This window comes from Lygodium microphyllum, chromosome 13 (assembly GCF_053477565.2).
Source record: "Lygodium microphyllum isolate KBCC chromosome 13, Lygodium_microphyllum_v1.1.10, whole genome shotgun sequence".
Taxonomy (NCBI): Eukaryota; Viridiplantae; Streptophyta; class Polypodiopsida; order Schizaeales; family Lygodiaceae; genus Lygodium; species Lygodium microphyllum.
The window spans coordinates 77,695,122-77,712,170 of NC_141147.1; the positions used below are offsets into that span (position 1 = coordinate 77,695,122).

General features: G+C 38.8%; 1 protein-coding gene across 1 annotated transcript in view; it reads right to left on the reverse strand.

Moving 5' to 3' along the window:
- ARFC1 (ADP-ribosylation factor C1) overlaps nt 1-9,333 on the reverse strand; it is a 34,038-nt gene extending 24,705 nt beyond the window's left edge. Inside the window, exon 1 of the mRNA XM_087691342.1 lies at nt 8,828-9,333. Coding sequence (XP_087547468.1) covers nt 8,828-9,019 — 192 coding nt within the window. The 5' untranslated portion in view covers nt 9,020-9,333. The remainder of the gene's footprint in view (nt 1-8,827) is intronic.
- Nucleotides 9,334-17,049: the final 7,716 nt, after the last annotated feature.

The window sequence follows — 17,049 nt, forward strand, 5'->3', positions numbered from 1 at the left end:
CCCCAATTTACAATGAATGGGCTAGCATCTGAATTCCTTGAAAATTACACAAGTTTCAAGTGGTAAATTCAGTATACAAAGCCTTTCCCTATTGGCATGGGTTCCGAGATGGCTGTCAAACCCTAATTTCTACAAAAATTTAGTGTTTACAGCAAAAATCCTCCTGTTGTCCACCAAATATGGCTGAGATCTACTCCAAATGGTTGAGAAATGCTGAGATTTTTTGAGAAATTACTAGAGAAGGTGAGAGAAAGCCATGATGAGAGATAGATTTGATTTTCTTCACGAGAAAACCCTAAATTCTGCCTACTGCTTGCTCCAATCTGCATTTAATGTAGTCACCTGCTACCAGGCACCTCCAAAATGTTGTCACCTAATCAACAATGTGGTTGCTAGCCCCTAAAAGGTGTCTCCCTATTGTCCCCTACCTATTGAGGCCCTCAAATGGCTATCTTCTGCAGCAAATTGTTGTTCCCTCTCTCTCTCTTCGAAGTTGTAAACTAGTTAAATGGCTGCGACCCAACCCCCAAAAAACGTTTGCTCAATTTGCATGGTCATTTTTTCCAAGTGGCAACCTTCTGAACCCATTTTTTAGCATTATCCAATCATTTAATTAATTTTCAAAATTAGATATCCTGAAAATTAATTTCAACCCTTCTGATCCTACCCAAAATTAAATGTGCCTATCCATAATTAAATTGGCTAGGCCATTTGTAATCTAGAGTGGTCCCCAACCTCTGCTAACCCTTAGACTAGCATTAATTAATTAATTAATACTAAACACTAGTGTCATCACTGATATTTATTGGCCAAACAACTATGCTAGGGTCAAAATTAATACCAACCCCCAAAGCCTAGCTGGCATAACTTATCACAACTTTTGCCTTTGACATCCACTGCATCCTTGGGGTCCTTAGCCTGTTACCATGAAATAATTTCCATGTGCGAAACAACCTTGCACATTTGACTAATAACTTAATTAAATGTTATCAACAAGATTAAAGCATCTTAAAATTTCACGTCCCCATGATAGACCTCCCCCTTGAAATCCCTGCAATCGTTCTCAATTGCATTGCATTGTGCCAAAAGAAAAGCATATTGCACTGGGATTTTCACGAGGCATCATAATCACAACATTAGCTACTGTTGTCCAACCATGTCACATGTCCCAAACCTTACTGAAAATTTCTAGCCAAAATAAGCATTAGATAATACTGAGAACTAGCCCAAAACTATTGCTAATGCCTTCTCCTGTTGCCAGGAGTTCTGAGATTGCTGTCAAATCCTAATTTTTGCAAAAAATTAGTGTTTACAGCAAAAATCCTCCTACTGTCCACCAAATATGGTTGAGATCTACTCCAAATGGCTGAGAAATCCTCGGATCTTTTGAGAAATTACTGGAGAATGTGAGAGAAAGCCAGGATGTGAGAGAGAGAGAGAGAGAGATTTAATTTTCTTCGCAAGAAAACCCTAAATTCTACCTACTGCCAACTCTAGCCTGCATTTAATGCACTCACCTTACTGTTAGGCACCTCCAAAATGCTGTTACCAACCCCTGGAAGGTATCTCCTTACTATCCCCTACCTACTGAGGCCCCCAAATGGTTGTCTTCTATAGAAAATTAATATTCTTTAATCAAAAAATGGACTAGCAGCTCCCTCTCTCTCTCTCCAAGCTATAAACTAACTGAATGGCTAAGATCCAACCCCCATAAAAATCTTCTCAATTTGCATGGGCATTTTTGCCAAGTGGCAATCTTCTAAATCCATTTTTAGCATTATTCAGCCATTTAATTAATTTTTAGAATTAAATAATCTTGAAAATTAATTTCAACCCTTTTGACCTTGCCCAAAATTAAATGTGCCCATCCATAATTAAATTGGCTACACCATTTGCAACCTAGAGCGGTTCCCAACCTTTGTTGACCCTTATATTGGCATTAATTATTAATTAAAGTTAGTCCCTAGTGACACCAACTGACCCCCAAAGCCTAGCTGGTATAACTCATCACAACTTTTGTCTTTGACATCCACTACATCCTTAGGGTCCTTGGCCTGTTATCATGAAATAACTACCATGTGTATCACATGTGCTAAACAACCTTGCACATTTGATTAATAACTTAATCAAATGTTATCAATAAGATTAAAGCATCTTAAAATTTCACATCCCCATAACACTAGAAGCAATATTTGCCATTGCTCGAGTTTGCATACAACACCACAGTGCATAGTTTCACTAGCAAAGCACCGTTTGAGGTTGTTGGGGGTGGCAAAAACGTACCACCTATCTTGCACGCTAAGGATAAGATTTTTTAGGTTGATCGCTATGTGAAAAGCTTGGATGTAGCATATGCAAAGATAAAATATGCACTTCAAAGATCTCAAGAAAAGCAAAAGAAGGCAATTGATCACCATAAACGTGCTTTGCACTTCACAAAGGGTGATTATGTATTGTTACGTTTTTTAAAAGGCAAGGTTGAAAAAGATGAAAAGATAAGAAAGATAGTATCCGAAGTTCAGTATGAGATACTATGGGTCCTTTCAACTGATGGAGAAGATCAATAATGTGGCTTATCAGCTGAAATTACCTCCAAATTGGTAGATACATAATGCCTTTCATGTGAATTTATTAAGGGCTTTTTGTGATGATATACCAAAGGATGTATCTGCTGAAATTCAGCCTAAGGTTGACGAGCTAGATAAAATCTTGATACTCGAGCTGATTTTAGCACATAAGGAAAGAAAGATCACGAGTAAAGTTTCCAAAAGATATTTAGTAAAGTTTTAGAACTATTCACCAATGGATGCTAAATGGATGGAAGAGGATAATTTGGCACACCATCCTTAATTTTATAGCTTTACCTAGATGCCTTTCAGTTAGAGCCAACTTTGATTCAAGCTCAGATAGGCTTAGCGAAGCAGTGATCCAGAGCAATGTTTCATGTTGAAGGGAGAGCTAGCACTTCCACTCCACCAGTTATGGACAACTCTTGTATGTAGTGGATCTTGGATGTATTCAGCATGCATCCAAGGTAATGTACTAACAATATGTCTGTCATGAGGTCACCACTCAATGTACTAGTCATTGTGAGATGTATGCAGATGAGTATGGTTGGTACCACAAATCTGAGACTATACTTAAACATCAATTTGGGATCACTTTTTGTTTGGTTAGAGGTCAGCTCAGTTCATGATTAGTTAGAGATTAGTTTATGGTTGCATTCAATTTGTGATCCATTTGGCATCACATTTGTAGCAGTTTGTGATTAGTTTTCAAATCAACATACGTTCAGTTTATGATTAGATTGTGCTAGCTTTCAATGGACAGTAGCATGATTAGTGAATGCCATTGACAGTTTCAGCCATGGTTTATCTTGAGTATATGCAATAATTGTGGTTGTGTAGTCTGAACCGTGGAGAAACATGAGATATGGATGCATCCAACGAGTTTCTAGTAACACTTCCAGACTATTTTTCAGTTTTATGCCTGGCTTGGAAATTTTCTGCAAGTTTTGGGCATATGGCATGGTTAGACAGTAATGGCCAATGTTGTAACTATGATACCTATGGAAATTCCAGTGCAGTATACTTTTGCTTTGGCACAATGTCGTACAAACTCCATTGAGAGACAGTAGTTGCCCCCCGCCCCCCAAGAGCTACTATTTCCCCTCCTCCCTTGTATTGCTCCTCCAACATCAACTCTAATGCAAGTATCAAAGAGATTCTATGTGATACACCTCCCTCCACTCCCTCCTCTACTTCGATTCGAGAGGCCACCTCTAGGAGCTACCTAGCTTCTATTCCATTGGAGTCCTAGATACCCTCTTTGGCACCCTAGCAACATTCATTCATCATCCAACTCTTCAAAAGCCATGATCCATGAGTTTCTTGATTACCTATCACATGGAGAGGGATTTCGAGGGGAGGGGGGGGGGGGGGGAGGGGGGAACTCTTTCTTCTACTTCAAATGAGGATCCCATCCCTTCCGCTTAGAGAAGGTCCCTACTCATCTAGCGGTTCTTCACGCACCCTTTACCTTCTTGGAGCGGTTAACACCTCCCATCTCACCCATTGATTCCTAAATTCTCACCCATTGCTTTCCAATGATACCTAATCTATAGGTTCTTCCTAGTTCGGGCCTTTGGATGTTTCAGCCATGACTTGGAGGCTAGGCTTTCGTATACCTTCTTGCATGGAGTAACGGGGCATGTGGCTTCTCTCTCAAGGTTGAGTTTTGGATACTATCAACTCATCATGTCTATTGTTCTTCACCAAAAGTCACCTTATAGGTGGAATACTAGGATTTTAGGGTTGATTTTTTTCTCCCCTTTTAGGGCCCAAGAGGGAGTATTGACAAAGCAAGTCATTCATTACATTTCTTCTTCATTCCTAAGAGGGGGTGTTAAGAAACCAAGTCATTCAATACATTTCTTCTCCTTCATTTCTATTTTGGTTTCCATTTACAGCCCCAAAAAGGCTTTAAGTTTATTTAGATCATTTGTTAGTGTCTAGGCACCACCTGAGAGAGCTGGGATGCCACTTGAGAGACTTCATGGAGCACCGCTCGAGAGAGTTGGGGTACCACTCCAGACAATTTGTGCCTATAAATACGGCAGTAACTTCACTCATTTTTCATCCCACGTATTCATTTCTTCTAACACTCTATCACTGTAACCAGCCTTCCTTCCGTGGATGGGTGGTAAATCCCTAATTACAACTTAATTACAGTAACAAACAATTAATGCAAATCTGAAAATACAAATTTACCTACTGATCTTGGACAATGCACACCTAATTGGTCCCAAAATTGGTGCCCCTTTCGGTATTTCTTTAGCTTTATTGAAAAAGAAGTTGATTTACAATGGAATTCTCCCAATCCCCTTCGCAATCCAAACTCCCCTTACTATCCAAAGTGGCCATTGCGTCTTCAATCTATTTTGCCCCTTGATTCGGGCAATCAATTGGCCTTCACCCGCTTTAAAGGAGATGGAAAATGGCCCAAATTCAATTATTTGCTAGTCCTTCCACTTGAATAGGCTAAAAACAGCTTCAACCCTGTTGAATCCAAGTCTTGGAGCTTCCAATTTCTGGCGCACTTCCCGAGGTTGCTACTAAACCCTAATTTCTGCTGTAGATCAAGGTTTACAGCAGAGAAATCTGAAATTTCTCAATCTCCAAGGGTCCAAATGCTGAGATCTTCGGAGCAAGGCCATGAAATGGCTGGGAGATGAGAGGGAAAGCTATAGAGAGAGAAAATTCAAAGTTTTGTCGTGAAGAATGACGGAAAATTAGTCAAATGCAGCTGCTGCCTTGCCACAACAGCTTGTAGATGCAAAGAACTGAAGAAAATCAGTCATTTACTGCTACAGCCCTATCTCAACAGCCTATAGATACTATCTTCTGCTATTGATTGGTCTTCTCCTACCCTTGGCAACCTCAAAAGATCCTCCAATGGCTGCAAATCAAACCAGCAACCTCTCCTCTCTCTCTCTTAGAGGCTGAATTTATAAAAATGCCTCTCCAGCCTCTAAAGACATTTTCTAGTCTTGCATGGGCATTTTTGACAAGTGACAACCTTCCCAAATGGTTTTTCCAACATTTTCCATAATTAAATATTAATTTTCAGCCTTTCAATACTAAAAATTAATCTAATAATTATTCCGATGCCTTGAAAAATAATCTGACTAGCCAATAATTAAATTGGCTAAGCAACTTCCATTCCCGAGTATCTCTATGCCATCTTTGATCATCAGATTAGCGTTATGTACTATTAAACACCACTTCTCTTGTGTCACCAACTGACACTTATGGCCAAACAGATGACCTAGGCCAACAACTGGCACCAGATACCGCCAAGTATCTGTGTGGCATAACTTATAGTAACTTTTGCCATTGACATCCCGTGATTTCTTCGGGTCTCGAGCTTGTAAATTTACCTTAACCCCAGTTGCACCTCACATGTGCAACATTTACTTAATCATGTGATTAAAAATTAATTGACATGTTAAATGAGGTTTCAAAAATACATGTCCTCATGACAATCACTCTCTTCTATATTCTTTTCTCCTTACTCCATCCTCTCGAGTCTCCCCTGCTATTCACATCCCGCAAGAAGGACATTACAATTCATGGATTTTGCATCCATCTCCACCTAGCGTTTGCAGCCTCCATCATCTGGCATTAGCCCTCCTTACCTAGCATCATCATCAAGCTTCATTTGCAATAGATTCAAGCCGTTTTTTGTAGGTTACCTCCCTTTGTCAACCCTACATTAGGTACCTGTGTTTTTGTGTTTTCTTCACTCTTGAGGACTCTGTTTCACTCCCTACACTATTGTCCTTCATCTTTCAACATCTACTTTGATATTCTACTACCCAAAGGACTGTGTTTCGCTCCCTTCATTATGCAAATTCCTATAGGTACTGCCACCTAATCAGCTAGGATAATGTAGTTATCTTCGAGTGTCGACTCCACTGTATCAACTTAATTCATTCGCATGATTCAGTGATTCATCATTCATCTTTTCCCTCTTCTATGTTTTCTCTGAGTTTCTTCTTCTCTTAGTGTTGACATATACACACCATGTTTCTCCCAGCAAACCCTACTCTCTCTCTAATATGGATTAAGTGTGTACTATTCTGTCACGCTCTTTTGACACATCTCAACTCAAAAAAAAAAAAAAAAAGATTCAAAATAGTTCCATCCGCCTTTGCAGATCATGGTATGCCACTAGACAACCAACACACATCCTTTGTCTAATACCTTAGCCTCTTTGGGGCGACCCTTTGGGCTTTCAATATAAGATAACCATGCCTCTTTGATCTTGATAGGTTACCAAGCAACCAATGTGCACCCTTTGTCCAATGCCCTAGTTGCTATGGGGTGGGATGCATTAGGGTGATTATGGGCTAAAGCTACACTTGCAATTCCTTTTTGGTTCCAGTTTTGGGCCTGAGAGAGAGTGTTGAGCTTAAAAATGTAGTATAGACTAATTGGCTCTTTAAAATGACCCCAAAGCATGTAAATTACCTAAGGTTTCATTAAATGGTGTGTGGTCCTAGAGAGTGTCTGTATCCCATAAGCCAGCCCTAATTTGGGCGGATTCACCCATCCATAAATAGACAAGCTGTCCACCATTCAGCCCATCCCTTGTCTTGTAGGTCGTCACACTTCTTGCAGATTTTGGCTATCAACTCCAACCTCCCCTCTCCAATGGGTATCCTATCCTTGCAACTGCTGCCACATCTCCATTAGTTTTCCAACCCTTGCCGATTGCAGCCACATTCACTCCAGCCCCTAGTATCCAATTTCTAGCCAATGTCTTGCTGCCATGAGGTGTCAAAAAGCTGTGTTTTCAGCCTGTAGGCCATCACCAGCTACTGGCATCATCATCACACCCTTGCTGCCTACATTTTCAGGCTATTCAGGCTGCCTTACCTCAGCACTATCTTCCTCTTCAGTAGACAGTTTTTCTTAGTCTCCAGTCGATGATACACTGCTACATTTATCAAATTCAACCTCAAGACCGCTGCATTTTGGTTACCAGCCTGGTGCCCTTCCACATTCAGTATCATCTCAGATCCAAGTGATGGTTACAAACATCAAGACATGTCTTGGCGGACGTCACACTCGACTATTCCCATTGCTCTAACTTTGAGCATCTATACACTGTTACATTCATTTACAACATTCACTTCAGAGTTCTCTTTCTTCTCTACTTGTGTTTTGTGTTTTTGCATTTATTGCATTGTTGTCTGAGTTCTTGTGTTTCAAGCATGTTTGTACATCGTGTGTTTTCTAAGTCAAACCCTAGCATCACTTCACATGCAACCTCATGTCCTAGAAACATTTGTGTCACTTGCTTGTCCTTAACCACTGCACAATTTGCATGTTGTCGAGTGAGGCACTCAATAAGAGCCTCAAATTGCACAAGATGCTACATGGCAGCAGCAGGCAAACTGCTGTTTGGCCGCTAAAATCAAGATGTCTGTTCCTCCCTTGGCTCTCAGTCCTCAAGAAGATCTCGATTTGCTTGAATCAGTTCGAAACATCTCCAAAAACATTTCAGTTATAGCAATCAATCTCTCTGTTTTGTAAGAGGTTTACAGCAACCTTGCGCTTATCTTTTGTTTGCAAGGCATCCTTCAATCGCAAATTAGTGGTATTATAGGGGATTTGACCAGGTCAATCCTTTAAAGAAAAGTATGACAGTCCACTTTGACTCAATCTAGAAACTGATTCGACCAGATTTGTCATGCCTTTGTGAAATTGCCATCTTAGCATAAAACCACAATATGGAAGCAGATACAATACTACTGTATTCCTTATATTCATTATAGCCCCTTTTCTCTTGGAAAGGACAATTTCTTAGTCCCAAGAATGCCAATAAACATTCCAAGATAAGTACTCCAGCTCTACTAAACCAGCGGTCCTGACATGTCTAGCCTTCCTAAGTAAAGGCAGCAATGCCCAAAAGCTGGTCGGCATGTACAACTTCTCTGCTCTGCACTCTGGTCTGTATATCCAGACCAGTGAAACTATACATTGAAGCCAAATGGCATTGAACATCAACAACCTCTCTGTCTTAGAGCCTGAAGGACTTAGAGCTATCTGATCTCCGTTCTTCCCTCCCTGCCTCCCTGTCTTGAACTCTCTGTCTTGAAGACCGAGGGACTTTGAACACAAACACACACACACACACACACTCACTCACTCACTCACTCACACACACACACACACACACACTCTCTCTCTCTCTCTCTCTCTCTCTCTCTCTCTCTCGTGTAGGAGAGAGCACGTACGCACAGACATTAAGGAAGAATTACCTCGAATCTGATGTTTTTGTAGACCACCTCTTCAACATTGCTGCCGATGGTGGGTTGTGTGACAACCACTTCACCGAGATGGAGCTTATAGAGGGTGGTGGTCTTTCCTGCGTTGTCTAGCCCCACGACCACGATCTTGTACTCCTTGGCAGGAAACAGGGTGAACCACAACCGGGATATCAAGGCTCCCATTCCTTCCTCTCTCTCTCTCTCTCTCTCTCTCTCTCTCTCTCTCTCAGATGCCCCTTTCTCTTTCGTGTCTTCCGCTTTCTCGCCTGATCTTCCTTTGCCCTTCTGCCTTCTGATGTGAGTGCCTGCTGTCGTTGAGATGGTTGTGTGCGGAATCCAATCCAATGTCGACGCAGTGGCCCAGGAAGTAAAGACCTGATCGAATCAGACTTGCTACAGTAGTTTTCAATTCTGCGTTCATTTTACCGACCCTTTATCGTTCATTTTACCGACCCATAAAGACCTCTGTTTTTAGGGGGCCTGCCCACAGAGCTTCTTGGGGTCGGACATCCTTTAGACTTCAACACACCCCCAACCTCCCTCTCTCTCTCTCTCTCTCTCTCTCTCTCTCTCTCTCTCTCACCCCCGCTCCCCTTCCCAGCAAGTTATGACCTTTTCAACTGCCATTGTGTATGTACATACATGTGTGTAGAGTCTAGACTATTTACCTTCCCAATCTACTATGGTATCAACTATCAAGCGATACAAGCTTCCATTCAATAGAGAAATGATTGTACACTTTTGTATCCTTTCCAAAGTACGGTTTCATTCATTTATTGGTGCATCTTTTTATTCCATAACTATTGTATTTCTCAATAGTGCATACACAAACCAATTGCATATAGTGGTATAATGCTACAAAATATGGCTACAAACAACCTCATTTGGTCTTACAACACAATACAAAAAATGGGCAAAATTATGTGTTTAAAGAGAAAGAGAGGTCTTAACCACAAATTTGTTTAAAAGCTTCATGCTATGATAATGGGCGAATAGAGAATGGAAGGATGGAGGTACATCAAGGGCCATGGATAATAATGGGGAGATCTAATGATCACATAAGAAGGTTGAAGTAAGATGTATTAGCATATGTAACCCCTTGCGCAAAGTCGAGCAATCTCCATGAGTGCTACAACTGACACAAAGGTTATCACTCCTTTTTGGTGCACATTATCCAATAATAGAAAATTGCATTTATCAAATAACCATGTGAGGTGACATTAGATGCAAAGTGGTGAATTCTTGATGTTAATAAACAAACAAGACTTCTAGTATGGCCACAGCTTGTGTTGTTTGCACTTCTTGCATGGGCACATCTCATGTTGTTTGTCCGAATTTGGCATAGGCAATAACCCATGGTCAAATAACTACATGAGGTGGCATTAGATAAAAATTGGTGAAACCTCGATGTCAATCAAAGGAACGAGACTTCTTGTATGGCCACCTCTTGTGTTGCTTATACTTATTGCACGGGCACATCTCGTGTTGTTTGTGCCACTTTGGCATAAGCAATACCCTTAGAAAAACTAGTAGCCAAACTTCTTCAAAAAAGTAACGCTCACTAAAGGACCATAGAATAAACATAGTTTTTAACTTGTATGACTTTCGACAAATATACAAGTGAATTTTCAGCATTATATAGTAAGGTATATAGTACATAAGTAAAACACTTTGCTTAATCAAAAAGAAGAATATATGAGCTTACATTTAACTTTTAGCCCATATTTTATCTTTTTTTCTATTTAAAACAAGTATAAATCAACTTATGTGTTGTAAGATTTATTTTCCCATCAGTTACAATAGATAAGCTTAAAGAAGGCAATAACTAAAAATGAGAACATTTAATGATTAGTCATGCTTCGCTAAGGTCTATAAGATTCAAATACACACTTTCACTCATAATATAAAATGTGATATAACATGATGTTTGCTCCATGCTTACTCGATGAAGCATTTCAATTGTGAGTAACCTTGGATGCCTCTATTCCATGACATTTAGGAGCTCATAATGTTATTTAAAGCCTTCTTTGTTGTCATTATCAATCAAGTACACAAATAACCAAATTGAAATGGCATATTTATGCAAAACATTACCTATTTGTGAATTTAAATATTGACATTAGTTGTTTGTAAGTTTGGATAGTGCTAAAGCACTTAACTATTCTACAAAAAGAAATGGCACCTATTTGTTGAACTGAAAATTGTTGTTAGTAGATCTGAATTTCACACAAATGTGATATATATGCTAGAACTATGCTCAACCAATTGTATAGCTGGGGGTTCATATTTTTGCAAGTTCTACTTGATGGAGCTTCACTTGAACAAAATATTATACAACTCAAAAAGACCACAAAATATTTAATGAATAGCTAAAGATAATTTATAAACTTTTTTCTATTGAAATACATTTTGCATGTCTTCAATTAATATACTTTTCACAAGCAAGTGAATGTTCTCATTTAGTATACTTCACAAAATTACTTGCACTATTATGGATTAAAAAAATGTTTGTCTCATCAACCTACAAAACCATACATATATTCAGTGCATCCATAAATCTATATGATCTTTAGCATAATGGTCCTTCAAGCCAAGGGGTGGCTCTACTCTGCCCACCTTTGCCAACCCCCTCTAGGGTTTGTGTTTAGCTATCTAAACATACTCAACCACCATCTGACATTGAAACCAAGACCTACCAGCTAAATGTAATGCTCATAAATGCTCCTCATAGAATTAGCAACAACCTTCATATTTACATAAGGATGGAGCATTGATATCCAACAAATACTGGATAGATAAGTTTTTTTTTTTAAGTTTAAATTTCAAAAAATGTGTCTCAAATACTAACTTGTATGTTATAGGGATATTGAAAAGTATAAAGTGATTGTCTTATATTCAGATAACCTTCTTATTATAGATGACTATAAAGATGTGTTGTTTCCTTAGCAATGTAACAACATAGAACTAGAGATGCAAATGCTATAGATGCATACTAGCAGATGCATTCAACTATGTGATAACAATTGCATTTACACTTGTGGCCACTAAAAGTATCACAGACACATTTAAATGCGCTCCTAAACACACTAAAAGTTTCACTATGAACACCTATTTAAGTACAACTATGGATGCCTACAATTTGATCATTAAGAATGTTAATTAGTGCATTTATAGGCAAGTTTATGAGCATATTTATAAGCAATTTTATAACTATATTTATGAGCAAATTAAAGAGCATGCTTACAAGCAAGTTTATGAGTGCATTTTTGAGCATTTATAAATATGTTTATAAATATTCATAAATTAAAAGGGCCTTTATGGGTGCATTTATATTCATGTTTAGCAGTAATTGCAAACCAAAATTAAATGCGCATTTGGCAATAATATATTCAAAAGCACAAACTAGACACTTTGAATTCTTTTTTAGTTGTTTCGAAAGAGAAAAGAAAGGGAAGAGTAATGTAGGGTAAAAATATGCACACACGAGGAAATAGGAAAGAGAGGGAAGAGTACTACAGGGTAAAAATATGCAAACATGAGAGGATCCATTTATTAGTTGTGTTGAAAGAGGAAAGAGAGGGAAGAGTACTAGAGGCTAAAAATCACACAAACACAAGAGAAGATCCATTTTCTTCCATCTCCAAGTACAGAAGGGTTGCATGCACTAACAAGGAAGAGGAAAAGGTTCTTCTTTATATCCAAAACCATATATATGTTTCTCCCTTCTCTTCTTCTTGTTTCAAAACTTCTTTGAACTCTTTGGATGTTTACTCTTCTTTTGCCCCTTTCTTTTTATAGTTTTCTCAGTATAGTTCTCTATTTTGTTTGTTTTCTTAAAACATGAAAGTGATATACTCACTTGAGCTTGCTTTGTTTCTTACATAAGCTTCTATTATATTGGAATATGTTGTAGATAAGTTTCTATTGTTCTAGAATGTAATGCATGACTATGTACATAACTACACTTAACATTTTGTTGATTTTGCAGCTTTTTTGTCTATAAATAGCAAAGAATAGAACAAATAAATGTGTAGATAATAGCATAGATAATCATACACATAATAGTATAGATAATTGCTGAAGTAAGGTGCTCATTCTCTATATTACTTTATTACATGGGCTCAAAAATTATCATCAATGAAAATATGCTAGCACAACAAAAATAAGAGAGGAGGCATTTCCTTTATCTCAAGTAAAGGAGCACTACATGTATTCTAAGAAAGTGGGGGAGGTTCTTTTTCAATTCCAATATTTGGAAGTTTTTGGGGTTTAAAGGATGCATGTACCTAGCCACCTACATTTACTTATGATGCTTGCCACTTGCACACCTATACATCATAGGTGGTGTCAACTTATCACTGTCATTTTATCATTTATTCTTTACATGACAATAGAATAAGGGAAGGCAGGTCACACATTATGACTGTTGGAGTTCCCACTTACCGTCTTGTTCTCTCTTGCTTAAACCTCCATACATCTTGCTTCTCTCTTACTTCCACTCCTACTTCCACTCCTACTCCACCTTGCAATTGGTATTAGAGTAGGTATTTAAGGACCTTCTTTAGCATTACGTTCAACTCAAGAAGAGGAGCTTAACCTAAAGCTTTCATAGCAACTACACATCACAATATGCATCAATCCTCTTGCCTCTCTACTTAGCTCCAACCCTTCCACCATTGAGCAGGCCCCTCCCTAGAGGTATTTGAGCTTCCCAAGTGACCAATAGGGTTAAACACAAAATTGTGATGTAATTTTAGGGGCAATCTTTGCACTCTTAGCATCAAGCTATTGCTCCTGGCATTCCTCTTGCTTGTTGCTTGGCATTTGGGGATTCTTCTCATCTTCTTTGATTCTGTATCGAGCCCCATTTGCAAGGTTTGAGGTTGAACACCTTTAGCCATTGATTTTGATTCACAATGCACCTACTGTAATATCCTGTGGATAGCATGTATTTGAATGCATGTGGCTCATATGATGCTTAGAATAATAATTATATGTATTATACAAGGATATTGAACATTTAATACATATTTTCAAATAATAAGGTTGTATAAATACAACTTAACTAAGATTACATGTACTCTCTCTTCTCCTCTAGGAAAGGAGACTGCAATGATGGAGCCATCCTTTGTGTCCTACTCAAACTTAAGTAGCAATTCCCATTTGATTAGGAGCATTGTGTGCCCCCTCCCCCTTAAGCAACCGATTTGCAAAGGAAAGGTAGCTAGGCAGCACAGAAAATTCATTGGCATATTCAATCACTGATCTCGATTTCCTGAAGCACCATGATATATGGCTTCCTTCTTTTTATGACAGTATGTACTCTATATATTCTCTTAGATCAAAGCTCCCTCACATTCTATGTCATGGCAAAGAATGTCCTTGAACGATGACTCATATTAGTAGCAACATTCTTTAAAGAGCTATTTGTCCCCTTGAATTGTAGCATAGTAGTTTTTATTAGCCAACGAAAGGTGGGTCAGCCTCTTGATTGAGATCTTTTACTAGGTTTCTTTTCCCTTTTTGCCTACAATTTTCCTCTTTTTTTTTTTTTTAAAGACTCACTAGTTTGCATGTGTTGCCTCTTGTAGGAGGAGGATTGGCATTCTTGCAGACTATGTTGGTCTACATGGGCATAAATTATTTATTCTTCTTCTTATTGAAATCAAGCATGATCTTTCCCTTATTTGTTGTCTCTATAGCTTGTTTTTTGCCTTAGTAGTCATTACTATACTCTTATTTGTTTTTTGCAGATTCTTCCATTTGCTCATCCTCCATCCCTTTTGGACAATCCTTGTAGCGAAATGCTCTGTTTGCTTACACAAGTAGCATGAATTGGGAAGGGTCTAAACCCCACATGAAGAACAATATCAAAACCACTAGCATGTGTAAGTTCCAATACATTCGTGGGGTTTTTTTGGGGTGGGGGGGCGGGGGGGGGGGGGGGGGAATCTCTTGTCCCACATTATACATGCCTTTGTATCAAGGTTAAGTGCACCATATGATAAGGCAATGACATGAATGTTGTCGGAGAATTTGGGGTCGAAAGTCTACCATGGGGGTGAGAGATAGTAGGGTGAAGGAAGATTTAGGGAGAGCAATTGATGAAAGAGAAGAGGTTTCAAGAAATAGAAGATGTAGAGGAATACTCATAGAGGTGAAGCCTGCCAATTTATTTTTGCATCCTGAGAAGATAAATCCCTTGTAGACCAGAAACATGCATCAAACAATAGCTTCTTCTCTGCTGCCCAGACCGCCAATATGATGCTTCTGTTGGCTCTAAAAGGGAGGTAAAATACCAGGACAACTACTCAAAATTCTCCTAGATCACTCATTCTTCTTCTAGTTCGGAGTGCTGTTTGCCACTTGTAAACTACGATTGCGCGTCGCAAGATTTCACCAATCCTTCTTTTTGCATAAAATCCCCCAAAAATGGTTGAAAGCCACTTGCTCTTTTTATAAAAAAATATGTCATCCCATTCTAGAAGTTGTCTACAGCTTTTGGATATTTACAAGAAATAATATTCAAAATATCAAAAATAGGCTAAACTTGTCCAAAAATCTAGTATTTTTAAACCATTCACACTATGAACACTAACACTAATGACTAATATGGCATTGACTCTCTAGATCAATAAGAAAGCCGAATGACGATGCCCTCTAGAGTTTTTCACACTGTGTCCGCGTAGCAATACGATATACACCCCCTCTTAACGTGCACATCCTTCGGCATGTGCCAAAGTCTTATGGATCTACAGTGTTAGAAGAAGTATGCTCTGTTGCCATGTCAATATCTTCATCTTCTAACTCTTCTTTTTCCATATTCTCATGTTCATGCTCAGTATCCAACTCCTTCAACTCATACGCTGAAGACTCCCTACATTTAAAGAGCTTGATGCATTTTCCACCCATTGGAATCCTTAGGGTTGTCCCATCCATCTCATTTAATGCATAGCTAGCATTGTCAAAAACAAACCTTACCACATATGGACCAAACCATTGCTTTGCCATCTTCCGACTGGCACTATGCTGTGATTTTCCAAGCTGTTGTCATAAACTAGCACCTAGTCCCCTTCTTGTATAGCTCGTGCTCGAAGTTTGTGTCACTTGTTAAACCTCTTCTTATTCTTGATCCTTGTAGCCTTTAGCTTTATCATGGCTGTCTTATTGTCTTCAGGTCTTCTTTCTAACTGTCTAATGCGTAGGACTAGCAACTCTTCTCTATTCAAACCCTCTTTCCATGGTAGAATGCTCCAAGTAGCAATAGTCCCCTCTTTCCATGGTAGCAACTCTTCTCTATTCAAACCCTCTTTCCATGGTAGAACACTCCAAGTAGCAATAGTCCCCTCAATAGTCATGATTGGTTGTTGTCCATACATTAATTTAGCAAGCATATACCCTATGACTACACTATGAGCGGTCATATCAACCCATAAAGCAAATGGTAATATTCTTGGCCACTCTTCACATCCTACCCTTGCATGACTTTGCTAATGCCTTAATGATAGACTAAAGTTAAAGCCAGATTGATACCCAATTGTGAAAAGAAGTCACGAGCCTCATCTGCATCCAATTCTCCTCTATCAACAACCACTTTGCCAACACAACCATACCTGCAAAAGACTTCTTCCAATAAGAACTTGCAAACTGCTTGAGTAGTCTTTGTACTAAGAGCTCAACCTTCCACTTGATTTGTCAAGTCTTCTCATGCAAGCACAACATATATCATATTTCATAAACTTGTAGGCATAGTAACCAAATCAACTACCCATTTGTAATGCATAGACAATGGATAAGTTGGTTGCAACCCATCCCTATGCTTCATCGTGGAATACATCTGACAGTCACTGTATGATTCCACATAATGCTCCACATCTTTATACATGTTTTGCCACCAATACTTCTCTTTGATCTTGGCAAATGTACCCCAAACTCCTCTATGTCCAACCCATAAGCTTTCATGAAACTCATGCATCACTTGTTGTTGAGAAGCCCTATCTCCCAATACACATACTGGAGCTCCTCTCTTTTTCTTTGCATGCTTCCATAAATATTTGTCTTTCAAGAAAAACCCATAAGCTTTTCTTTTAATCCTTTTGAATTCAGCTTTAGACCACTTAGCCTTCTTTGTCATGGGATTAAGATATTTGCCTATTTTTAGCCAATCATCCTCATACAACTCTTCAAAAAATTGTGTTCTCACTGAAGCAAAA